Source organism: Archocentrus centrarchus, chromosome 6, assembly GCF_007364275.1.
Source record: "Archocentrus centrarchus isolate MPI-CPG fArcCen1 chromosome 6, fArcCen1, whole genome shotgun sequence".
Classification (NCBI taxonomy): domain Eukaryota; kingdom Metazoa; phylum Chordata; class Actinopteri; order Cichliformes; family Cichlidae; genus Archocentrus; species Archocentrus centrarchus.
The window spans coordinates 6,188,638-6,216,202 of record NC_044351.1 but is presented as its reverse complement, the minus strand read 5'-3'; the positions used below and the strand labels follow the sequence as shown (position 1 = coordinate 6,216,202).

At 40.5% G+C, this 27,565-nt stretch overlaps 1 protein-coding gene across 4 annotated transcripts in view; it reads left to right on the top strand.

The window, feature by feature from the left end:
* ptprz1a (protein tyrosine phosphatase receptor type Z1a) overlaps positions 1–27,565 on the top strand; it is a 206,604-nt gene that overhangs the window by 147,513 nt on the left and 31,526 nt on the right. For 2 of the 4 annotated variants that reach the window (XM_030731182.1, XM_030731181.1), the window contains exons 9-15: positions 2,485–2,669; positions 8,964–9,090; positions 11,315–11,355; positions 11,464–13,795; positions 18,069–18,207; positions 21,347–21,429; positions 22,675–22,760. In XM_030731182.1, coding sequence (XP_030587042.1) covers positions 2,485–2,669; positions 8,964–9,090; positions 11,315–11,355; positions 11,464–13,795; positions 18,069–18,207; positions 21,347–21,429; positions 22,675–22,760 — 2,993 coding nt within the window. The remainder of the gene's footprint in view (positions 1–2,484; positions 2,670–8,963; positions 9,091–11,314; positions 11,356–11,463; positions 13,796–18,068; positions 18,208–21,346; positions 21,430–22,674; positions 22,761–27,565) is intronic. The other 2 variants (XM_030731183.1, XM_030731184.1) reach the window with 2 other exon arrangements.

Sequence of the window (27,565 nt, the reverse complement as noted above, 5' to 3'; positions counted from 1 at the left end):
ATGAACTCGTTCTCAAAACACTTCATACACAAATTTGCACCCATTCACACAAGCACTTTTTTCTACATCTAAGTGCTTTTTATCTAACATTTGCTCTCCAATGAATATATCAAGAGTAACTCGGTGTTCAATATCTTGCCCAAGGATGCAGACTGGAACAGCCAGGAATCGACCCACCAACATTCCAATTAATAGATGACCTACTCAAGCTCCTGAGCCACAGGCTCAAGCAGGCAACCATTCACAAGCCTCCTGATATAACTTTTGCTGGGTGTTTCTCAGACCTGTGTGTTGTGCTTCAAAATTTTAGGTGGAACAAGAATAGTAATAATAATATTATGAGATGATGAGAAGATAATGATGATGATGATGATGTTTGTATTTGTTATTTCTTGGATGGGTGTTCTGTTAACTGTAATTTCCCCATTGTGGGACTAATAAAGGTATTCGTATTCGTATTCGACGTGTACTGGTACTGATTTTCAAGAACAAGGGTGATATGCAGAACTGTGGTAACTACAGAGGGATAAAGTTGCAGAGCCATACCAGTAAACTATCGGAAAGAGTTGATGAAGCTAGGTCATGAAGAGAGGTGAGCAGCACTATGGCTTTATGTTAAGAAAGAACACTAGTGATGCAATGTCTGGAGAGTGTTGATAGAGAAGTATAGAGAAGGTCATAAAGAGTTATGGCAAATCGACTGGGGTTTTTTTTTTTTTAAGTGTTTTTCTACTCTAAACCCTTAAAGCGCTTTATACAACATAACTCATTCACCCAAGCACTTTTTTCTATGCCTAAGTGCTTTTTATCTAACAGGGACACTCCAATTGCATTTTGTCTTTAGGGATCTAGAGAAAGTATATGAAAGTATATGGTAGGGTGTCAAGAGTGGAATTCTCAGAAGTGGCAAAGAAGAATGAGAGACTTGTGCAGGTCATGTATGAGGCGTGCAGTACATGTGACAGATAGGTTCAAGGTGGGGGTGGGGTTTACATCAGGGATGTATTCTGAGCCCCGTCTTGTTCGCAATGGTGATGAACAGGTTGACAGAAAACATGTTGTTTTTTCCTTCTTTTACAGGGGCAGCAATTTATGAAATTTTTTTTTTTTTTTTTACTTGTGCTCTATCCTATATGCCCTTTTTCTCTTTTGTCCCCTTTCTCTTTTTTCTTGCTTTTTTTCTCTCAGAATGTCTACTCTGGCATTACTATAACACATATATGTATGTGAAAAATAACACAAATAAATGAATAAAGTAAAAGGACAAACATTAACAATAGTAGCCATTAGAGAATCTATAGAGCCCATCAACTCTGTTTGCAAAATCTGCCAGACAAGACAGTCTTTAAAAAAAAAAAAAAGAGAGGGAAGGCTGAGATGTTTGGACATGTGCAAAAGAATGATAGTTGATTTACTCGACAAAGGATGTTGAAGATGGAGAAAGAAATGAAAAGAGGAAGACCTCAGAGGAGGTTCATGGATCTACTGAAGGAGGACATACAGAGGTTTGGCATCACAGAGGAGGATGCTAGGGATAGCATGAGATGGAGGAACCACTGCTTTCACTGTGGTTACAGCGAACTATATAGTCAGTTTGTGTATCATTTCAGTGTATTTCTGTAGTTGAGGACTGACTATAAGTTGATCCTTAAAACCACAGGAAGGAGCCATTTCAACAGCCACTATTCAGCCTTTTCATGGCTTCCTTAGTAAATAACAGTACATTAAAGGTACGTTATGATAGGACAATTCATGCTCCATCAAAGTCAATGTCTTCTTATAAAGAAAGAACTCTGGATTCACATCATTGAACTGATTATTGCATGTGCTCTTCACTGAGTTTTGTGAAATTCAGCTTGTTTTTCTTTTTTTTTTTGTGTGTGTGTGTGTGTGTGTGTGTGTGTGTGTGTGTGTGTGTGTGTAATCTTACTTGATAAACAAGTACTGAACATACATGTTTGTCTGTCAGCTTAGGTGTTGCAAAGTAACAAGCTATAAAACATAATGTGGTTTGTGAAAATCTACATAGTGGGCCCATTAGGGACCAATATAGATTCATCTGAAGGGTGCAGTCTATCCCCAGTATAATGTGTAAACAACATATTACGATTGTCTGATTAGACACAGTGGTAGAGGCTTCTATCAGACAAATCCAGGAGTTTTAGTTTCACTAGTTTTTACTTTTTTCAAAAAAAGAAAAGTAATTTAAGTAGCTTATATAAACATAATGCAATCACTATAGTGAATCTGTGTGAAAATGTGCAGGTTAAAATACAGTGATTACTGTACAATGTGGCAATCAATAATTCTAAGCCAATCATATCAATCAATAGGTACAATCTTTTTTAAAGGATCTGATCAGACTGTGGGATAAAAACATAAATCTCTGGATTGTCTAACCATCTGCAGCACTCATTGGGATTTTAAGAGTATTTCAAAACATTTTTAAAAAAAGAGATGTTCTTATCTGTGTATTTCTGCCAGTCTGCAGTTCTGAGCCAGTGAACATCCAGGTGGCACCACACAACCTCAGCAGCTTACTGGTGACATGGGAGCGGCCACGGGCAGTGTATGACACCAACATTGAGAAGTACTCTGTCAACTACAGACTAGCCAGTGCAGAAAATGCTGTCCCCTCTGAATACCTGACCGATGGAGACCAGGATGTGGTGAGAAAGCATCCAATTCAATTCAGATTTATTTATATAGCACCCAGTCGCAACAACATGGGGCCTGATTATTCAAGACCTGTATGTAAGGAGAAGGATTTTAAATTCAACCCTGGATTTAACAGGAAGCTGATGAAGAGAAGCCAATATGGGAGAAATATAAACTTTCTCTAATTCCTGTCAGTGCTTTCGCTGCAGCATTTTGTATCAGCTGAAGACTTTTCAGGGAGCTTTTAGGACAAACTGATAATATATTGCCATATTGGCTTCTCTTCATCAGTGGATTGCATGAATGAATGAATAATGAACTAATGAATTGAGCATCATCTGCATAGGAGGGAAAACATATGCTATGCCCTCTAATAATACTGCCTAAGGGAAGCATGTATAATATAAATAGAATTCATCCTAGCAAAGAACCCTGTGGAATTTCATAATTAATGTTACTGTTTAAAGAAGACTCCCCATTTACATAAACCAATTGGAGTCTATTAGATAGATGTGATTCAAACCTCTGCAGCACATTACCTTTAATGACATACTCTAATCTCTGTAATAAAATCCTATGGTCAATAGTATCGAATGCTGCACCGATGTCAAGCAGGGCAAGCACAGAAATGATTCCACTGTCAGAGGCCATCAGAAGATCTGTATTGTGATGAATTCTGAAACCTGGCCGAAACTCTTCACATAAACCATTCCTCTGCAGATAGTCAATTAGCTGTTTTACAACTCTTTCAAGAATTTTTGTGATAAAAGGAAGTTGGAGATTGGCCAACCGACTGGGTCTTAACTACGACCACAGCCGCGTCAAGTGATGACATTTAAGTAATGGTTTAATTACTGCCAACCTTAAATTTAAATTTGTGAGTTATACCTGGAAGACAGGCACTTCTAATTTGAGACTTTTTTTTATAGAGGAGCCAGAGTATCCAGAGTTGTACGCAGAGAGGATGGAACATTCGTTCAATAAGGAGAGATCATTAGGAGAATTTGAACAAGATTTATTGATAAAACAGATATTTGTTTGGCAATTAGACTCAGATGGCCCATCAATGCTGAAGGGAAGCCCAGCAGAGACAGGAATTAGGCAGGACCTCCTGGAGTCTAGACATAGGTGGTGGTGGAGACTAAGATGGAGGCTTGGAAGATGCTCTTGGGTGGTGAATGGGAAGTAGTGTGTTCCACACATAGGTGGAGGAACCAGGGGGGACGTGTCCGCCCCAATATTGGAGACAGGCGCATTTGTCCCACCCAAAAATTACACCGTGGAGGAGAAACGTAGTTGATTTTGAAATCGTAAACTTGCGTGCTTTTATTTTGAAGGCACAAAATAGCATCATGTCACTGTGCCCCCCCCCCCTGAACTGCTCTGAGTGTTTGGGAGGTGGGAGACAGCAGCAGGACTCAGAAACTCTGTCAGGTCTGTCGGGAATTTTTATAACATCTTGTTGTCAGTTTACTTTTATATTGTCAGGTAAACAGGTTTTTTGTGAAGGAAGCCACCTGAAACATTTTAATTAAAAAAGTGGGCCATGTGGGGAATCAGAGTAAGAGTGTGCACTCTCTCTCTCTCTCTCTCTCTCCGTGTTCCTGTCTAACCAAAACATTTTTATTCACGTTGTTATCTAAGCATAAAAAATCTCTGGGCACTGTGAGTTGACCTTCATCATTCAGTCTTGTTCTGGCTGGTTTTTCATGACTCCGATTCCTCTCAGTCATAGGCACATCTTCTTCCTGATGTTCTAATTTAATCAATACAGAGAAATCTTGTCCAGATTAATGATAGAACATGGTGACATTGGCGATGTTCTAATTGTACGTTCGGTGGTGGGTCCTCAAGATAAGATGCTCTGAAACAAAGAAGTTAGTCTAGAACTTTCTGATCTGTTGCTTTCTGTTTAATGTATTATTTAATTGTTTATTATTTGGTTGATCCACTGTTTATTAATTAATTTACTGGAGTTTACCTTTAAACATTTGTCCTTTATTCACTGAGTAAAAAATAATCCCTAACAATATACAGAAACCAAATCTTTTTCAGTCACCTTAATCCTGGGATGGTCACTCTAACTTTGGCTAGTGTAGCTAACTGCTAGACAAAGTGTTTTGTTATCTCATTTCAGCACAATGCCACCACCAATGAAAAGGCTGAAACAGCAGTAGGACTTACTTTATTTTTTAAAAAGAGTAATGTCAGTGTGAGTAACAGTCCAAATGGCCACCAGATAGCATGGCACGATTAGGGAAAGGTTCAAAAATGTAGAATTCTTCTAAATTTTGGCTCCAGAGCCAATGCTGAAAATGGCCACCAGAGGGCATGTGACTATTAGTGAAAGCTTCACGAATGTGGAATTCTTCCAAATTTTGACTCCGGAGCCAAATCAAAAACCCTAATTTTTTCAGTTATAGAATAGAAATCCCTAATTCCAGTCCATTTTTAACATTTAAAACTCAAAAATTTTCCTGTTTTAGAATAAACTAGTGGAACAAATCAGAGTCGGGCCGGGGGTGGGGCAAATGACCAGGTTCTTTATACCCAAATAATAAAGCTCATCATAACATCATTTTACAACATACGCACTCACGCTGTTGCGGGCATGAGTATGTTATGAAGTGCCACTCATGTTAGCTTAGTCCGTAAAAATGCTCTACTTATTTTACAATCTGTTGCCAAGTGACTGATGATGACGGTGGACGGCTGGTGACAAGTTTTACCCACAATACACTTGGAGAAAATATTGGCGATCTTGAAGATTTGCGTGTCATAAAGTTAAATGTAAGAGTGAAAATAAAGCCAGTCATGCAGCACAACATTTTATTCAATATTTTACACCTACTATACTACATCACTAAAGTCAGTCGGCCTTGTAAAGTTTTTAGCAACCGTGACTTAGTCCTGACTGTGGCAACCTTTAAAACCCCATGTAAAACATGAATGATGGGTGATGTAAAGTGGGCTATACCTTTGGCCATATACTGTGCTCATCTGGATACACTCAGGAAAGGGCCAACCTTCTACAGCTCTCCTTGGACGTGATAGAAGCCTGACTACCTGAAATCTTAACCTCTCTCACACCTTCTAGGGCCGGACCGGGGGCATGCTGTCCTCCCATATCCCCCCCCCCCCCCCCCCCCCCCCCCCCCACCAGAAGCTCTGCCCCTAATAGAATACAAATGCCTAATTCCAGTCATTTTTAACATCCCAAACTCTAATTTTTCCAGTTATAGAATACAAATGCCTAAACGCTTGCCCTTTTTGACATCCAAAATCTAACTTCTCCAATTATGGAATCCAAATGCCTAATTTCTTCCAGATTTTTCATCCCAATCTCAAATTTTTCCAGTTATGAAATCCAAATTCCTAACCCTGTCCAGATTTTTCATCCCCAACCCTAACCCTCATTCTGCTACATTTTTAACATCCCAAGCTCTAATTATTCCACTTGTAGAATACAAATGCCTAACCACCTTCCAGATTTTTATCCCAAACCCCAACTTTTCCAGTTATAGATGACAAATGCCTAATTTCTCCCAGTTTATTCATACCAAATCCCAACTTGTCCTGTCTGCATGGCTTAGGGGGCCAGGGTCAGTGGGGTTAGAGTTAGGGAGGATAGGAGGTTAGGTTTAGGGGGTCGTACACCCACTCCCTGGGCGGTCAGCTCCATGCAGGGAGGGCGGTTGGTGGTCACCCACCCGGCTGTACACCCACTCACTGGGCGGTTAGCTCTTGGCAAGGGGGATGGTCAATGCTCACCCACCCGGCCATAAACCCACTCCCTGGCCAGACAGCTCCAGGCAGGGGGACAGTTTGTGGGTACCCACCCATCCGTACACACACTCCCTGGTCAGTCAGCAGGGGGACCGTTCATGGGTACCCACCCTGCTGTACGCACATTCCCTGGCCGGTCAGCTTCAGGCAAGGGGACCGTCGCTCCCGCTCCATGGGGACCAGGCAGGGAGACAGTCCGTGGTCACCCACCCGGCCGCACACACACTCCCTGTCTGGTAAGGGCCTGCCTACACCCACTTCCCTGGCTGTACACTGCATCCCTGGCTGCACACCAACTGCAAATGAATATGGAAAGGAGAATGACAGCTAAACAGTGAAATTTTAAACTCACTGAGCAGAGGCTGATTGGCTCAAGGAAGATGGGGTTGAAAGATGACTGGACTAGCAGAGATGAGGTCACTATTGATTTTGACAGCCTGGGAAAATGGAGGTGATAACAAAAGAAAATAAAAGGCCAAACACTTGGGAAAGAATTTGGATTGATTTTAGATCTTCCTTATGCAACTTACAGCTGAGCTTCATTAATGAGACACAATCAACCTCTGTGGGAGAGTAGATTTTAGGTAGCTTCTCCACTTTGTGTTAGCACGTGGCATTAAAGAAGAAGAGTGGAGTAATTATATCCTTAGTAACTTCGAAGAGAGAGACCTAATGTTTAATAATCCAGATTTAACCATTTTAATTAGTCAGTGCAAGTGAAGACTATGTTGCCTCGATCTGGGAGCAGACAGAGTCTCTATGGGGAATGACACGAGGAAAGAAGCTGCAGAGAGACTGAAACTCTGCTTCCTGTTCTCAACCCTGAATAGTCACATTTTGGTGCGGCTTAATAAATTTGGCCAGATTTCTAGAAATAAGAGCTGCATCATCCAAAGTGGGACTGATGCTCTATTTCCTAACAAAACCAGGTTTTCGTGAAAGTTTCCCAATTATGTAGAAAGCCCACATCGTTCTCTGGACACCACTCAGACAGCAAGCAATTTAACATGTGGCTAAAGTGTCACTTCTGGTCTGATTAGAGAGGGGCACAGAGAAAACCACAGAGTCCAACATTGTATTGGCAAAGTTACACACCGATTCAATATTAACTTTAGTGACCTCCAATTGTGCAGAACCGGTTTTATTACTGCAGACCTGAATTATTTTACCAAAACTACATTTAGCCTTAGCCAGCAGTTTCAAATTTCCTTCTGTGTCACCTGCTCTGGGCCCTGGACGACATTTGACTATGATTGCTGGTCTCGCTAGCTTAACATTTCTCAAAACAATATTGCTAAGAACCAGAGTTTGTTCCTCGGTGGGCATGTCGCCAAGTGGGGAAAACTAGCTAGCCGTCAGATTTTCCAGGGTGCAGAGCTAGATCTCTAATTCACTGAGCCTGGCCTCCAAAGCCACAGCCTATATTTAATCCAAGTAAAAAAAAGGGGGCCAAGGAGTAGCTAAACACTGAGCTGAGCAAGAATTCCAAATTCACCAAACTTTTATGATTTTTTTTTTTTTACCGGGGGGGGGGGGGGGGGTAATAGCAGTTTTGCAGGATGATGAATGTCTACAACAATTTCTGTAGCATTTAACATTTAGCAGTTAGCAAATTAATAAGAGTCTGGGGCACAGAAAACCTTCAGCATTGATAGCTTGAGTTGAGTTGTTTACTTACACTCACCAGCCACTTTGCTTGGTACACCTTTTGAACTGCTAGTTAACTGCTAGTTAATCTAAACATATAAATAAAATGCTGCTGCATGGCAGCTTAAAAATATCCACTCACAGGCTGCTGTTGATGCCAAAGAAGGCTGCAGTCATTCTATCTCATAGGAAGGCAACAGTAACTCAAATAACCACACATTAAAATCAAGTTTGCAGAACAGCACAACATATTGAACTCTGAAGCAGATGCAACAGCAGCAGGAGAAGGCACTGGCTGCCATTGTCAGTATGGGCTCACCAAAGTAGGACAATTGAAGACTGGAAAAATGTTGCCTGGTCTAATGACGCTTGGTTTCTGCTGCAACATTTGGATGGTAGAGTCAGAATTTGGTAATAACATGAGTGCATGGATCCCGCCTGCCTTGTATCAACAGCTGACAAATCTGCAGCAACTGCATGATGCTATCATGTCACTATGGCCCAAAATCTCTGAGTAATGTTTCTATCACTTTTTCTACACCACAAAAAATTAAGGCAGTTCTGAAGGCAAAAGGAAGTCCAGCCTAAGTTTATGGATTTTATACTGTAGAAAACAAAACTTGAGTGTCCAAAGCTTGTATTAGTCACAGACGTTGCTTCAGGCATCTAATTTAAAACCCATTCAATGAACCCATTGATTTGAAGATGAGGGAACTGGATTTGCAGAAAATGCAAACTAATTTCTTTAACAAAGTGCATTGTAATCTGGTTTTACTCCTTATGACTGGACTTCGCTAGAAATAAAGACATACAAATAGTTGTATGGAATGGGAGTTGAGAATCTTAGCATTGATGTGATGTTCTCTCACCAGGGGGCAATTCTTGATCAACTCTTGGCCAACACCAGCTATGTGATCCAGGTGGTGGCGGTATGCACCAACGGTCTATACGGACGTTCAAGTGACTCGCTGACGGTTGTCATCCCCGTCGATGACTCCGGTAAGAGCGAGCGTGCCTGACACCAAGCATAACCAGAAAATTTGTTTTCTGGTTTCACAGAATACAGCAATAAAAGTTTTCCAATCTGTAGATTCTGATTTCCCTATCTGTGATTATGAAACAGTAGAGCAAATGTAAACTGTGACTTTGTGAAAAATTGCAAGATAACAAAACCTGTATATAATGAACTTCTTTGAAAACAGTTTAGAGCAAAATCAGTGGTTGAAACTTTAACCACTGACAACACTATGTCATCATTTTGACTGTATCTCAAATTTATTTGATTGATTTTTACATAGTCTAAATTTTCTTTCTTTTTTCTTTCTTTCTTTCTTTCTTTCTTTCTTTCTTTCTTTCTTTCTTTCTTTCTTTCTTTCTTTCTTTCTTTCTTTCTTTCTTTGCTATTCTCACTTCAAGTTTTTCTGTCTTTTTTTAAATGTTCTTGTCATAAATGGACATCCATGTAAAATAAACAGATTAACAAGGTCACTTGTAAATATTGATAAAGGCTAGAGTAACTATATATTTTTTGTTTTTGTCAAGTTCAAAGGCCATTTTTTGCTTTATTTAACACAAAGTTTTTAAGCAGAGAAAAACTTCAGGTCTTCAGACTAATCAAATTATTACCAAAGTATGATAATTAGTCGTGCACATCTTGTTTTTCTTTTCATTTCTCATACATTTTACTTTTAGAAATCTTTTTAGTGTTTTTTTTTATCCTTCTCACTTCACCCTACCCATTTTCCCTTCACTATGTGTGTACTGTATATGTGACATTTATAAAATTTGATTTAACACACAGATTGTTGTTTCACTCATCTTTTATTTTTATTTAAACTGTTTCTTAAGCTTCTCTGTATAGTCTTTAAATATACTTAGAGTATATTAATTATATTTAATGGGTCATTTTGGGGGTCACATGGAAAGACAAAGCTGCCATTGTTGTTTTGCTGCCATTCATTTTCATTTGTCATCTGTTCTGCTTCTGGCAGTTTTGTTTTGAATGTGTGCAGCAACATTTTGTGTAATGTGAACTGGAATGGTAAGTGTGCTTGGAGTCTCTCCAAACTTTTGACTGGTACTGGACATTTTTATTCGCCTTTTAAATCACTCTTAAAATTGAAGCTGTACAAGAAAATTATTTTATATTGTAAAGTGTATAGTAGTGCAATAAATTTATGAAGATGTTTCCACCGAATTAATTCACAATAATTATATTATAGGTATAATTGTAGAAATTTTGAATAACTGTAATAATTTTAGTATCATCAAAACACATCTTTATCGCTAACGTTTTGTATTGTGTGTTTTGTCTTCTCTTTGGCAAATGAAATATACTCAAAATGAAGTGCTATACAGAAGTTTACAAAAAGAGCAGTTACATGATTATTTATGATCTTATCATATGTCTATTAGAAAAATAATCAATATACAGTACCATCAAAAGGTTTGGACACACTCATATGAATGGCTAAGTGTGTCCAAACTTTTGACTGGTATTGTGTGCATTTCACTTTTAATGATCATGTTACTAGTGTATCAGTACTGACATTATTAATTGAAGTTAAAACTAATATCCTTTTCCCTGAGTCTTCTCCATCAAACACATCTCATTAAACTTTTAAAACCTCACCTCATGCTTCACAAACCAGTCTGATCTGGTCTCCATGATGTGCCACTTAGCTTCAGACAGGTAAGAGCCACTAGCCCACCACCTAGCCCCTGACATGTCCACTGTGTGCTGTGCCTCTGAGTTCAGTCCATGCATGCAGGCTCCCTGATATGTTGTCACCATTTGTCTTTTTCATAAAACAGCACATTATCTGATGTGGTTGTGTGAATAACCCTTTTCCATTTTCTTCTATTTTTTTTTCATATTGTCTTTTTCTTTTTTCTGTCTTGAGCAACACGTTCATATTCTGATTGTTGTTTTTTTTTAGATAACAAAACTAAATGAAATTATTTTTTGCAGGGCTTACCAGTTCCTGACTCGGATGTTTTCATCAGTTTTTTTCAATTTCTTTTGCCTTTTTTCACGTCTCTGCTTTTTCTGCATTTTATTTCTTTGCATATTCTTTTAAACTGTGGAAAATAAAGAGCAAATTTAATACCACACTAGATAAAAGTTAAATTGTGTATTCAGTAAGTTTAAAATGAAGTAAAAGTTATTCTAGTTCTTGTTTTCATTGTATGTAACTAATGTTGCATCCTGTACCTTTTCCAGAAAATGCACTGGATCCAGGTTCTGATAAATATAATAATGAGGTAAGGACATTTTATTTTTCCCTGTGTCATTGTTGAATTCTGAATTCTAGAATTGCTTATTTATTATTATTTATTGCTATTATCTGTAAACTATACTTTCACCAACAGGTCAGCTATGATCCTGATCTGTCCTTGAATGAACCAGTCCAAACTGAGGATTATGATCTGTATTGGAGTGCTACAAGCTCGTGGAGGACCACAACTTCTGAATCACCTTTTTTACCTCTATCTGGTATCAGAACTGCAACAGCAGAGTCAGGTCACAGGAAAATCACCACGGATCCAGTGAAACCAGAAACCAGAGGACAAGCTGACTTCAATGGCAATGCTCCCTTTTATTCAATCAAAACAACCAAAGAACACTTACTTTCTACATTCACTGCTCCTTTATACCCCACTATAATGACAGGTGGTGTTCATGGAGGCATAAATCTAAAAGAAACAGGGAAAGTAAAGGGAAGTCTAAGTACCACTGATTCTACAGTCATCACTGCAAAGGCTGATGGTATCAATAAAGGAAGTCAAAAAGATTATTCTGAGAAAGTAACTACCACTACTCCTACAATTAGGGGTACAAAGGTCAAAGGAAATATTTCTCAATTAGGCAGCATTGCAACCACAGTGGAATCTCATACCAGCAGCGTGAGCAGTCCAACATTGTCTTCTACATCGTTCATCCAAGCCAAGACTGACCAACATTTTGTACATCCTATAAACAAAGACATAAACACTGATCAAAGTGTATCCACTGTACCCAGAGGTATTCCAGAGATCCAGACAGAAAGCTCAACAGCCAAACCTTCCTCTCCAAGTGAAGCTGTTCTACATAGGCCTACAAGTCCCAGTATGCCTCATTTTTCACCTACCACAACTTCTGTCCGATTGAGTGTCATTCTCTTGCAGACTACAAAGCCACTGTCCAATGGTGAGAGCCCCTCTCTGTTCCCCTCCTCTTCCTCCTCCTTCACCTCCTCCCCTTTGTGTGACACTGTGGACTTTAGCTGTGCCTCCCTTACCTTCTTGCATGATCCTGCCCCCCCCTGGCCTATGTTGTCTGCCTTGGACTCCCGGCATGCTGCTACAGAACTGCTATTTAGCAAAGACCCAGCTTCTTTTTCAATCCCCATGCTCCCTGCCTCCCCCCTGCCTCACGTCCCTCAGTCCTCACACTCCCCTTCTGGTTGGGAGACTGAACCTGTTTTCCCTGGTGTTGGGTTTGATTATATTGATAGTGATGATGATGTGTTGCCTGGATCTTCAAGTAATCCCTCAATATTTAGCAATACCCCTCCACTCCAAACAGTTCTGGACTCATTTGGTACCATTTTCACCACCAAGCAATCTGAATCTTCCTGGGATCCGTCTCTCTCAGCAGTCTCTCTGTCCCTAAGTTCCACCCTCCACCCTTCAGTTAATTTTTTTAGTAACCTCTCCTTTTTTGGTGCTACACCAGAATTATCTAGTTCTTTCTCAGCTGGTTTTGAAGATTCAAGATACGCCACAGGGAATATAATAGAGTCTTTTCTTCATGAGGTCAGTGGTGATGGGTTTCCATTAGTTAGCAATGTCGATGTCCTGTGTGGCTGTTCTTTGGAGCCATCAACGTCCTTGCCTTGGTTGCGTGCCTCTCATGTTGCATTTTCCTCCTCAGCCTCGGACTTCACGAGTTTAGAGCTTTACTCTAGTGTGGACTTGCTTTCGGCCACTGGTGTTAGCTTAGACAGTTGTCTACACTCTCTATCTGTAGTGGCCTCTGATGGTCTGTCCTTAGGCCAGCCATTGTTTTACCATAGTGCTATCCCGCCCTTCTCATCCTCTCCACACTCCCAGCTTCTCCAAGCTACCCAAAGTGACCTCCCAATTTCTCTTGCAGCCACAGCATCTGCCATGATGGAATCCTGGTTCTCAGTGTTAGACAGGAACACTGCCCTGAAAACATCTGCTCTATCTCTCTCACCCACAGTCTCCCCCATCACCCTCACCCCAGAGGGACAGGTGTTAGACACTAGTGCCAGTGTATCTGGCTCAGCCCTGTTTCATGACTCCCAGGAGGCCTTAGACCAGGAGTGGGACAGTGTTCAAACCTCAGCCTCAGGGAAGAGCAGGCTCCCCCAGAGGCAGGCAAATAAGGATTCAACCAAAGTTATTAGCACTACCTCCCCGTCAACCACCTCAGAATCTGGCCAGACCCCAGATGATCTGGATGAACACTCCTCAGCATTTTATTTTGAAAGTGGGAGTGGCAATGCCTTCACCTCTGAGGTGGGAGGTACAACAATGGAATCTATATTGGCAGTGACTTCCACTTCACTCTGGTTGCTGGGTAGGGAGGAGGAGAGTGGCTCAGGACCAGATGAAAGCCTCTACGACAACGAGACTTCTGACTTCAGTATCTCAGAGCAAACAGAAAGGGAGTTGCAAGAGCAGGATCCAGTGGCAGGTAAAAAAAAAAAGTGTGAGGGCCAACAAATTTCACTCCTCTTTGGAACTGGAGAGATAATGCACCTTTAGGAAGAATTTGGACATCCGAAAGATGACCACCATGTCTGCAACATACGTTTCATTTTTTTTTATTTCTGTCTGGAAAAGCAAAAAGGAAAAAAGAAAATTCACTCCAGTCATCAAAGCATTCCATAACTTCAATGAAATTTCCATCACATTCTTCATCGTCATTTCAGATATATCTTAGTGCTTAGTGATTTTTTTCAAACTGCATATCAAGGTTTTAATGGACTACAGTTTATATGATTCAAACTGAAAATCAAATCAAATGAAATCCAAATTTCCAAGGTTCATGTGATAAAAGCACTACAGAGCTCACCCAATAAACAACCATCGTATTTTGTGCCCACACATTACTAACTTCTGGGGTTAGATTAATTGGTGTTTCTAAATTGCCCATAGGTGTTAATGTGAGTGTGAAAGGTTGTCTACCTCTCTGTGTTAGCCCAGCGACAGGCTGGCAGCCTGTACAGGGTGTACCCTGCCTCTCGCCCTATGACAGTTGGGATGGACTTCAGCAACAAGCATTTCTCTATTTATTTGTGATCATGAGTGGCCATACACTGTAGAGGCCATGCAGGATATGCAGAGCCTCCCAATATGGGAGGCTCTGTATATCCTGGCTATATTCATTAAAGAAAAAAAACACACTTTAGAGACTCATTTGCCAATGTATGTTAAAGTTGTCTACTTTTGCTCCTCAAATGAAGCAAAAAAAGTGATGCTCAAAATCCCCAAACGTTGAAATGTCTTTTCAAATGCTGCTTGATATGACCACCAGAGGGCAGCAGAGTTGTTTTTGACATTTCAAGTGATTCTTATCCACAATTCACTGGGTATAAGTTGTAAAACACCGGTGAAAAAAAAAAGTATTTCAAGTTTCAGACTTTACAAAGTGTCAAATAATCATAATAATCAGTGAATACCATGAAAAGAGAAAGGCTTTTCCCCTCCTGGCAGGGTTTTATAATAATAATAATAATAATAATAATAATAATAATAATACATTTTATTTGTAAGCGCCTTTCAAACAAACACCCAAGGACACTACAAAAAAAAAAAACCAATCACACAAAAGAAAATCTGTCACAGTCAACATCCCTGTTACTTCAAAGTTGCATGATAATACTTCTTTAAAAACTTAAAATGTTGTTTGCTTTTCTCCATTTTTATTTTCATCCACAATACTTTGGTTGTCAAAGCATCCTTGAAAGTACCAAAATTTTATGATTTTAAAAGTTTCAAAAAATATCTTCATGCACAACTGCATTAACAGCAAAGGTGGAATGTTCACAAATGGAAAATAGAAGGAGTGAGTCACCCTCAACAATGGACTATCTTCATAAGTTTGATATCTTTATTCTTGGACAAAGGGACACAAACAGAGGGTTTCACATATGTGAAGGTCTAAAAATAAATTGAAATAAGGCCTGCCTGAAATATGTTGGAATAAAACACACAAAAAATGCCATTTTTTTTACAATGATTTTTAAGAGGGAAATCTGTGAGCTGAAGATTTGGTTTCTTAATTCTCATAATGATTTTCTTTTCAGTCACTTTGCCATTTCATCCTCTTCATTGAAATTAATATCATTTTCCATCTTCTCGCCAATTAGTCCAGGGTTTATAAAAGGCACACAAAGGTCTGCTGGATGGATGATTGAATAAATGGGTTTTACTCTCAAAGTGCACAACAAACTCTATATGAGCTAGTCAACAGGACTGACCCAGCCATTCATGGCAGTACCAGGTCAGTCTGTACAGACAAGGTAAGTTCTAACAACAGCTAGTCAAGAGGAGTTCACACTATTGTTTTTACAGACTATCAGATGATAAAGGGATGATTCAGCAGCTGCTGAGTGAAGTCATCAAAAGTTACAGTTATGCTGCACAATTGATGCCAGCTCAGAATCTGTTGATCTGTGATGGACTTTTGATTAAAGGCTTTTTGTGTCTCCTTGTCTTTCAAGTGGTTTTTGCAGGTGCTTTGAATGTGATGAATTTAGTATTTGTACAGCAGGTTAGTGAATGGTGGGACACAGTGTTTTAAGTGTTGGGCAATAAATGTGGTTCATGTTTCTTTCTGAGGTAGATATTAGAGATGTGAGAATGTCAGAGTTTTAGTTGTTTAAACAATTTGAGTAAGCCAAGTTCCCCTGGAGGCTTGGTTACATCTCAGTCACTTTTTTCTTCTTGTATGTTTTTACATTTGGCTTCAAATTACTTATTAATAGCCCATCTATATTGTGCATGTATACTAGATACAGATTAGAAACTTGCATTTGAATCATGCAGCTTTGGTTTAAATGTTGTTTTGTTACATATTCTTATATATATCCACTTTAAATGCCCACAATAGGCCTTAAATTTGTAAACTTAAGGCCTACTATGGCCATTTTCCCATTTATATTAGCAAAAATAATGAGTAGAAGCTCACAAAATTAAACCGTGCTTCAAAAAAAAACAGTTTGTACACTGCTCAAAAAATTTGAAGAGCAGTTTTTAATCAGTATTAAAAACACTTCTGGGATATTGATCTGCTCAGTAAAGTAGCAGAGGGGGTTGTTAATCATGTTCAGCTGCTTTGGTGTTAATTAAATAAATGCACTAGAGGGGCAATAATGAGACAAAGCCCAAAACAGGAATGGTTTCATGCCACTTTTTCCCTCCCTATCTTTTCAGGCTTTTTTTTTCCTGCTAGTTTTGCATTTGGCTAGGGCCATCGTCATTACTTGTAGCATACTCCAGGATGTCAAATCACAATATGCTATTGCTAAATGATTGCTGTCTCCCAGCACAGTCTCAAGAGTTTGGAGGACATTTCAGAAGACAGGCAGTTCCTCTAGGTGAGCTGGACAGGGTCGTAGAAGGACCTTAACACATTAGCAGGACCAGGATCTGCTCCTGTCTGCAAGGAGGAAAAAGATAAGCATTGCCAGAGGTCTACAAAATGACATCCAGCAGGCCACTAGTGTGAATGTCTCTTATAAAAAAATCACACACAGACAATCACAAATAGACTTTATGAGGGTGGCCTAAGGCCCAACATCCTCTTGTGGGTCCTGTGCTCACTGCCCAGCACCATGAGCCCAACTGGCATTTTCCACGGAATACCAGAATTGGCTCCACTGGTGCCCTGTGCTTTTCACAGATGAGAGCAGTTTCACCCTGAGCACATGTGACAGACATGAAAAGGTCTGGAGATGCTGTGGAGAACATTATGCTGACTGTAACATGACCAGTTTGGTAGTGGGACATTGGTGGTCTGGGTAGGCATATCCATGGAGGGATGCATAGACCTCTACAGGCTAGGCAACCATTAGGCATTGTTCTGCTCTTTTTCATTGTCCACATTAGTGTATTTCCATTTCTTCAGGACTAACACTGTCAGACTCTATGATGGTACAGTGGGTCCTGGGTTCCACCTGGTGCACAACATTGGAGGACAAAGGAATCGATACCATTCACTGGCCCCATGCTCGCCTGACCTAAATCCAATCTAACACCTCTGGGACATTATGTTTTAGTCCATCCAATGCCACGAGGTGCATCAGGCACATGGGGAAAACTACTAAGTACCATTTTGAGTTGCTGCAATGAAATTGCAAAATGGACTATCCTGCCGCATCATTTTTTCACTTTGAGTTTTTGTTTTTCTCAGTTTGCTTTCTGTAGGTTGAGAATTTTCAACAATAGGATTTTTTTTTTTTGCCTATTAAGATCTGATGTGTGAAGTGTGCCTTTAATTTCTTTTTGAGCAGTGTATAATCTGGACATGGCTTAAGCATATATTCTTTATAATTGCAAGCAAGGGACAAATCCACTGGCTGAATGTTCATCTATCCATTTTCTTCTGCTTATCCTTTTCTGGGTCTTGGGGGTGGGGTGGGGGTAGGGACAGGGACAGGTCACCAGTGAATTCACTAATCAAAATGTTACTGTAATTCTTGTGTTGTATACAGTTTGAAAAATATTATGAAAATTTTAGTGGCAAAAAAGAGCCTTTATTAATTGTTGGAGAGATGTAAACATGCCACAGAAAAGGTAGTGGCTCTTTTTTGCCACAACCATTTTCATACACCATATTTTTCATGCTGTATGTATTTAAAGAAGCACTGTGATATTGAAGCTCAAGTATGGGACAGGAAATGGACTCTGAATTTCTTTGTTGCTCTGCAGCAGCTTTAGCAGCTTTTATTATTTCTTTCCAGATGCTAGTAACAGCAGCCATCAGTCAAGAGTTGGCTCGGTCAGGGAACAAGAAGGGAAGGGTTTGTTTCCTTTGGCTGTCATCTCCACCCTCACTGTTCTTAGCCTGATCATCCTCATTGGTATTCTCATCTACTGGAGGTAGGTACTGGTGGTAAATTTTAAGCTGCATGTGATGGAAAACAATTTATGCATGCAGAATATACAGTGCAATATTATAATCCCTCTTCCATTTAAAATGCATTTAAAATGAGTTTTTTTTAGTACATTCACACTGGTTGTTTAATCTACATGTACGTTAGAATTATGAACAATATGGTCATGAAATAAGTCATTTTTCCTACAGCCTGCAGTGCATTTAGTAGAAACAATGATGTGTAACAACAGTACAGTTTCCACACTATTAATGTGTTTTAATACATTAATAGAAACATATAACCCCAATCTCCATTGCATGGCTTCCAACCCAATCATATCTCACGTATTATGAGGAGAGGTGGCGGCATCAACCAGAAGACTCATATTTGACTGGGAAGCGTAATCTCTTCAAACACAGGCTCAATCTTGATCTTACATTGCGCTGTGTGTGTTTATTTGTGTACATGTATTTGCTCACCAACAGCCCCTTCACAAACAATACCTTCTGTGTCACGCTGTTTTGTGGCTGCAAGCAGACTGAATGAAGCCTTTCAGCTGTTACTGCCACTCACTTTTGATTCATTTCAAGACACTTGATAGAGACTGCTTACACAATTTCATTGTCTCATTGCTGCACAATGGCAATAAAGGACATTCCGATTCTGATTTCGGATGACCTTCAAAGATGCTATTTTTCTTCATTTATTACACCAATTCAAGAAGAAAACAGAATTTTCTTTAAGGGTAGCCATGTTTTTTTTTTTTTGTTTGTGTGCTTTTTTTTTTTCTCTGGGATCAAACCCAAATGTTTTTTTTTTAATTTCTTGAATTGACAACATATCTTGAAAACTTTGCTAACCAACTCCAGAAATCCAATCAAAGACATGCTGTCAAATGCAGTGTAACACTTTTAGTTATTTTTCACATGCTACATGTCTCAGCTGCCATGCTGAAGACTCAACATATTGCTCTTGTTTTCCAATCGGCTTGTTGTTGTATCTCCAAGATTGAGCAGTGCTAAACTGGTAATAATCTGAGGCGCAGGGGGATTAATCCTTAGTGAAGGATGTACCTTTGCTATAGCATTCTGAGCATCCACTCAGGGGAACATCCTGGGAGCACTGCAGGATAGAAAAGGACATCTGACTGATTATGTTGGACAGAAGGAATCGTATCAGCTTCTTGTAGGGCGAGCAGCAGGAGGCCAAACTGCACTAATCCTCCTGTTGTTGTGTCCTTTTTTTTTTTTTTTGGCTGACTCACAACAACAGTGTTCATTTGGACACTGCTGCTGTGCATTTGAGGTCAAGCAGTTTGAGAGGATTTTGATTTACTTTACAAGTGTAAAGCCAGTTGAGAGATGTGCAGCAAATAAGGCTGTAGCTAAATTGTCTTTAAAGGTTCAAATTAAACTTTAGTTATGTACTGTAGACTCTATTGGAGTCTGGAACTGTGCTAAGAGTCAATAATGATTAAAATCTTAATTACTAACTGAGACAGAAGGGCAGAGATGTTTGTTGCTTTAAAAGGGTGTAACAAAACAAAAAATGAAAATGGCTGTTTCTGAGTATGTGTACATCCTATGAGCTAGTGCTCAGAGATAGTGGTTGTTTTCAGTTAAGAGTGACAGACTGTGTGTTAGTGTGCTTGTTACTGCTGCAGCTCAATTACTTAATTTAGTCTGAGGTTCTCACATCAGTCTAATCAGAGCAAGTAGTTTCAGTCTCACTAGATAAACAAAGGGAAATACACTAATGTGGACAATGAAAAAGAGCAGAAGAACAAGGCTCTACATCTTATGACAAAAACATTGTTGACCACATTACATATACAACCTAGGACCTTTGCATTGTAATGTGGGGGTGGGGGTGATTCCCTTCTGGCAGGGACAAACTTCCAGCAAAATCCATAGTCATCTGCAAGAACATCCACAGTAATCAAAGAACACAAGACCAAACATAAATGTAAACATCCCTTTGACATTTCTGGGGTGTGAAGTACTGCCAGTTTGCCAACGTCATATCTTATATTTAACCATTTGTCCTTTTGCACCGCTGCATGAAGCACCAGGCTATGGCTATAGGAAAACAGTTCTCACTCCTAACACACACATAGATGCTTGTAAAGGACCTCTTGAAGTCATATTTATCCATTGGGCAAATGTCATATTTCAGGATGCAGTAGTAATATTTTTTATGAGTAATTTAAACAGCAACTGAAGGTTTGTTATGCGCTAAATAATAAATAGATTTCAGCTGAGGCTAACAAAGAATATCAGTAGTATTATAGGATGAAAGACTTCCCCAAACTTCATCCCAACAATCTTATAGCTGTTCGGGCCATTTCAGTCTAAACTGTATCTGAACTGACCAAGAACATCATCTTTGCAGCTGTTCTAGTACTATAACCAAAAACATTTAAGGAATACAGGTCCTACACTCCTTTCTGCTTATGTTTTTTTTTCTGCTAAACTATGTAATTTCAAAGAAAAAAAAAACCTTAGAAGAACTTTTTGGGAAAGTTCTTTCAGTTCAGTGGAATAAATGTTTGGTCAGTTATTATCACTGATATCAGCAATCATGTAACTGATTTTGTGGCTCAGTGTTATGCAGTGGTGTTACTGGAGCTTTCAATTATTATGCATCTGTACTAATTATAAGGTTGTGGAAGAACCTGCAGTAATTTGAGACTGACATTGACATTTGGATGAGTGATCAAACATTTCTCCCACGTTCCAGGTGAACTGAATCAATTGTCTGGGATTTCCTTGAAGAACTTTTAAAAAACTTAGGTGTAGAATGAATGACGTATAAATTAGCTTGTTTGGTTCAGAAAATTTAGTCTGATCAACTAGATTACTAGACAATATGCGGCCAGCATAAGAACCTGAGACCTGATGAGAGATTGTTTTTGTCATTTTTTTCCTCCTGTGATAATCCCTGATGCCCATGTCTGGCTGAGAGACATCTTTCATCTGTTTAAAAACATATCAAGGATTAACAGAACATCTTTTTTTACTGTGTTTACAGGAAGATTACTGCTTATTCTCCAAAATCTGGGACAATGGTGAATCACTTGAAAACAGAAGCATTTCCTGCCTGTCAGTGCAGTGTTGATGGATTTTGTGTTTATTTTTCTGCAGAGTTTGTTTCCAGACGGCTCACTTTTACATCCATGACAGCTCCTCACCCAGTCTCATCGCAACACCACCCATTTCTGCATCTGGTAACATGCACACATTTTTTTTGTGTCATATTGAACTACTTATATTACTACTACTTATATTACTACTTCCAGAAATATAATAAATACCCCAAATTGTCCATAAATGTCTTCAAATTTTTTGAAAAAAGTCCATAATTTCCAAAAAGTTTAATGTTTCAATGGTTCTGTTTTCAAGTAAACTGTGTCAAAAACATGCATCAAAATCAAAATGTCATTAGTTTCCAGAGTTGTCATCAAATATCTTTTGTCCTCAAAGTTGTAATTTTCACAAATGTTCCAACTTTATGCCTTATTTGATTTTAAAATGTTTAAATGTCTGTAGTAGTTGACATGTCTTAAACGTCACAAAAATGTTACACAAATTTACTCACTTTCCGAATCTGTATTCATTTTCAAATATTGTCTGAACTGACTCAGCTTTTCAGTGTCCTTTCTAAAAAAAAAAAAAAAAAAAAAAAAATGACTACAGTTCCCAAATTGTTTATGGTACTGTATCTCACTTTCCAAAAAATTAGTCAGTTTACCCAGAATGTTATCCATTAATATGTTCAGTATTACCCATACATTATACAGTTTATAAAGGTGGACATAGCCTGCAGGTCTGAAAAGAGGAGTGGGTGTTGAACTGGCCTACAACAGCATTCTTTGTAATGGCCAGCTGGGAGTAACCATACTTCTGATTTATGGGATAACAGCTCTCAACTCCCTTGAATGTCCTTCTCATAAGTTCATGGTCTCAATCACTAGTTTCAAGTCTTATTGAATACAACATAATGTTTATTTTGTAAAGCTATAGCTGGCTTCTTAGTTTTCGGAAGTGCCAAGTGCAGTTTAGGGGTGGCCTACCAAATTTCTCAGTCAAATTCCCATTTTTGTGACTTTGTAACATTTTGATTCAGAAAGCTCCGATGTCACTGCCGAAAGGCCCACTTTTCTTAAGTTAGAACATTTTCAAAACAAGGTGGGTCCAGTCTTTATGGAGTTCTGCTCCATGAATTCATCCTCTGTAGTCAGACTGCCAATGCAGAGTTCTATTGTGGGAGGTGTCTGATGGAGAACCTTCAGGAAAATAACCTGCCCTTGGGCCATTGTGCATAGTTAATTTTTAGCCACTTTGCTTATAACATGTCTTTTTTTGTTTGAAAATTGTTTCGTTATCACAGTATAGAAGTTCAGAAACTGATTATTTGGAACATTTGGTAGTTTTTGGAGGGGGGGTGGTTATTTTTGTTTTTGTTTTTTCAGGTGACCAGAGGGCTTTTCCAGTGAGGGACTTTGTCAAGCATGTTGCTGAACTTCACAAAACTCAAAGCTTCCATCGAGAGTTTGAGGTATGAAAAAAAGACATCTTCAATTTTATAATTCAGTTTTAAATGTTTAAAGTATGAGTAGATTGTGTGAGTGTTGTTATATTATCTGCCTCCTGCATGGTCACTTGTAATGGTCTCAAGTTCTAGCTTGCTGCAGGGCTGCACTAATCCATAATTATACTCTTCATAATAAGGGAAAGAAGTCTTTACAGAAGACATCTTTCCTTCTTTTTGACATGTGAATTAATGATTTGTAGAGTGCAAGTTGTGGTCCTGCTCTTCTCTCTGTGCAGAGAAATGAGTATTCATTCTCATGAGTAGTGTTAACTTTTACCTGCTTACCTTCAACAGAGCAAACACCAATTAGTCATTCAAAGCTCCAGTTTGTTTTGTTCTGAAACTGCCACTAAAGGGAAAATCAACATAATGGGATTAAGACTTTTAAGAAAAACGGATGTTCATGACAGGGGGTATGTAATTTATAACTAGAGTAGATAGTAAAAATAAACTAGAAGGAAATTCAGCAGAGCGCATACCTCACCCACCCCGAATTTTCTATGTGCCCATATTTCACTGCAATAGATACCACCCATTATTGTAATACTCCATCATAAATTACTTGATCACAAATAATTTAAATTTATTTTATTGGCTTTTAAAAACTGTAAAATATGATTTTTTATTTTTATAAAAAATAAGTATTAGATCCACATGAACAGACAATAACATATACAGTAGTATTGTATCTTTATCTACCCTAATGGCATCCTCTAAAAAAGATTGCAACATGCTTTTATGACATTTCTAGTACAAAAACAGGTAAATGCCTACAAATTAAAATCTCAGACAGTGAATACCAAATATATGATTTTTTTTAAAAAAGGTTATCTTGCTTATCTTGTTCAGGGTTGGGTTGGGGGGGTTGGGGCTTGAGCCTATCCCAGTTGTTTTTGGGCGAGAGGCAGGGTACACCCTGTACAGGTCACCAGCCTGTCACAGGGCCAACACAGAAAGAGACAGACAACCATCCACACTCACATTCACACCTATGGGTAATTTAGAATCACCAATTGACCTAACCCTAGTAACTGCATGTCTTTGGACTGTGGGAGGAAACTGGAGTATCCTCTTCAGGGAGGACACAACACAGGGAGTGTTATCTTTTCTGTTCTGTGTGGTTTGAACACACAGAACACTGTTTTTATGGTAACATAAACTTTTATTTACACAGAAGACAATCTCTGACAAACGTTCCGGTTTTTATAAATGGCACAAAATACAGACTTTTAAACATTCTTTTAGTTACAGTAATACATAAAGCAGAAAATCCTTGTTAGGTAGATAAAGTAATGGCATTTTAGCCAAATACATTTGAAATGTTTATCACAGAGTTGTGCATTTGAGCTCTGAGCTGCAAATATGATGAACAATAAAATCCTCCAGAGGATGCTGGGTGGGGGAAAAGTTTAAACAGCAGGTAGCAGTGGCACTGACATATCAGCAAAAGTATTCCAAAGAACATGTCAGGCTGAAAGTGTGACGGACAGACAGACAGAGAAATGGACAATGGGAAAGTGATCCCTGAGGGCCTCTTTGCAGGTGACACAAAAGGGGAGCAATGAATACACTTTCCAACTCAAATTATTGGGAGAATGTGTTTGAAAAGTGACATGTATAGACTTCAAGATGGCGCCGGTGAGGTCAGCAGCCGTCGTACCTGCTCCTACGCTTTGTTTGTATATATTAGGTTTAGCTCTAATTCTGGACTTTATAATTCCACCTGCTCTGTGTCATATCACGTATGACAGACAGACTCTTTTTAATATCAGAATACAGCACTCTGGCTGTATTCTGACACCTTTTTCTCCCGACCCGACTTGGCCCCAGGAGATCCAGCGTTTCCAGTGGGCCAGCTCAAACAAAGGACGGCGCGGAGCCCCCAGGTCACGGACAAGGCCCCGAGGGAAAAGAGCCGGCGTAAGAGAGAGGCTGAGGCGCACCAAACGCCACTGCCGAGCATCCTGTTGGCTAATGTCCAGTCACTGGATAACAAGCTGGATGAACTCAGGGCCAGGATACAGTTTCAGAGGGACATAAGGGACTGCAACATCATCTGTCTCACGGAGACATGGCTGACTCCCCTCATACCGGACCACGCCGTACAGCCGTCGGAGTTCTTCAGTGTTCATCGCACGGACAGAACGAGTGAGTCTGGAAAATCAAGAGGAGGAGGTGTGTGCCTAATGATTAGTAACAACTGGTGTGACAGTAGGAATGTTGTCCCCCTGAAACAATCATGTTCACCTAACCTGGAGCTCCTAACCCTGAAATGCCGCCCCCACTACCTGCCCCGCGAGTTCACTTCGGTCATCTTCAGCGCCGTCTATATTCCACCTCAGGCGGACACAAACACTGCACTATCCGAGCTACATGAGGCGATTTCCACCTATCAGGCTAACCAGCGTGATGCGGCTCTCATCGTAGCCGGGGACTTTAACAGTGCAAACTTGAAAAAGGTAATACCGGAGTTTATTCAACACATCGACTGCCCCACCAGAGGAGAGAGGACCCTAGACCACTGCTATTCTACATTCAAAGATGGCTACAAAGCAAAGCCTCTTCCGCCTTTTGGGAAGTCAGATCACACCGCTGTCCTTCTCATGCCGAAATACAAACAACGGCTCAGGCAGGAACCCCCTGCTGTGAGAGAAGTGACACGGTGGTCTGATCAAACAGAGGCCGCTCTGCAGGGTGCGTTGGATTCAACCGACTGGGACATGTTTCGCAGCAGCGCGGGCGGAGACATCGAGGAGTTTACGGAAACTGTCGTGGGATTTATTGGGAAAGTTGTTGAAGACACTTCACTTAGGAGGACCATCAGGACTTTTCCCAACCAGAAGCCGTGGGTGGATAAATCTGTCCGCGACGCCCTGAGGTCCCGCACCGTTGCCTACAACTCCGGCCTCGCCTCTGGGAACATGGAGGACTACAAGGTTGCATCATACAACGTCCGCAGAGCGGTGAAAGAGGCAAAACATCGCTACGGCCGCAGACTGGAACAGCAACTACAACAGTCTGACCCCAGGGGACTGTGGCAGGGACTACGCACCATCACGGACTACAAAGCACCACACACACACCCGGTGAGTGCCGACGCTTCTCTGGCTGATGAACTCAACATCTTCTTTGCGCGCTTTGAGTCGGGAAGCCGACAGCCCGCTGCGCTCCCGGCCGGAGGGGCGGAGACACTCACTGTGACGGAGCGCGACGTGAGGAGGGCGTTTAGACGTGTAAACACCAGGAAAGCGGCTGGACCAGACGGTATTAGTGGACGTGTCCTTAAGACCTGCGCTGACCAGCTGGCACCTGTGTTTACAGTGATATTCAACCTCTCACTGAAACTGTGTGTGATTCCCACCTGCTTTAAAAAGTCCATCATAGTCCCTGTCCCAAAGAAACCACACCCCAGCAGCCCCAATGACTTCAGGCCCATAGCGCTCACCTCTGTGGTGATGAAGTGTTTTGAAAGACTCATCAAGACATTCATCACCTCCTCACTGCCCACCACCCTCGACCCACTACAGTTTGCATACCGGCCAGACAGATCCACAGATGACGCCATATCCTTCCTTCTCCACAAGACCCTTTCACACATAGACACTGGTAAGGGGAACTATGTGAGAGTGCTGTTTGTAGATTACAGCTCAGCATTCAACACCATAGTTCCCTCCAGGCTGGTCTCTAAGCTGCTGGACCTGGGCCTGGGCCCATCCCTGTGCAGGTGGGTTCACAGCTTCCTGACCAGCAGACCACAGGTGGTACGAGTGGGTCACCTCACCTCATCCTCCCTCACCCTCAACACTGGATCCCCCCAAGGCTGTGTGCTCAGCCCTCTGCTGTACTCACTGTACACCCATGACTGCGAGGCCACGTCAGAGTCCAACGTCATCATCAAGTTTGCTGACGACACTGCTGTTGTGGGACTAATCTCTCACAATGAGGAGACAGCCTACAGGAGAGAGGTCTCCCGCCTGGAGAACTGGTGCCAGGAGAACCACCTCCTGCTCAACGTCAGCAAAACGAAGGAACTGATCGTGGACTTCAGCAGGAAGCAGCAGAGGGACTACCATCCACTTGTCATCAGTGGTGCTGAGGTGGAAAGAGTGGACACTTTCAAATACCTGGGAGTGACCATCTCACAGGACCTGTCCTGGACTCATCACATAAACATCACTGTGAAGAAGGCCAGACAGCGTCTCTACCTCCTCAGGCGGCTGAGAGACTTCAAGCTCCCACTCAAGGTGCTCAGGAACTTTTACACCTGCACCATCGAGAGCATCATGCGTGGGAGCATCACCACCTGGATGGGAAACTGCACCAAGCAGGACTTCATGGCCCTAAAAAGGGTGGTTCGTTCAGCTGAACGGACCATCAGAACCACCCTCCCCAACCTGCAGGACATTTACACCAAGCAGTGCAGGCTGAGGGCCATGAAGATCCTAAAACAGCCCAGCCACCCCGGACACTCTCTCTTCTCCCTGCTCCCATCAGGCCGGCGTTAGCGCTGCCTGAGGACTAAGACTGAAAGGTTGAAGAAGAGTTTTTACCCACAAGCCATCCGTCTGCTCAACTCTGAGCCCTAACTGGACCATTATTGCACAATGTAAATATTATAATTTATAAAAGTGTGTATAGTGTATAGTATATAGAGTATAGTGTGAATTACTTTTTTTTAATTTTTATTCTTCTTATTTATATGTGTGTGTATATATGGTTGCAGGTACAAAATACATTTCACTGTGCATTGTACTGTGTATAACTGTGCA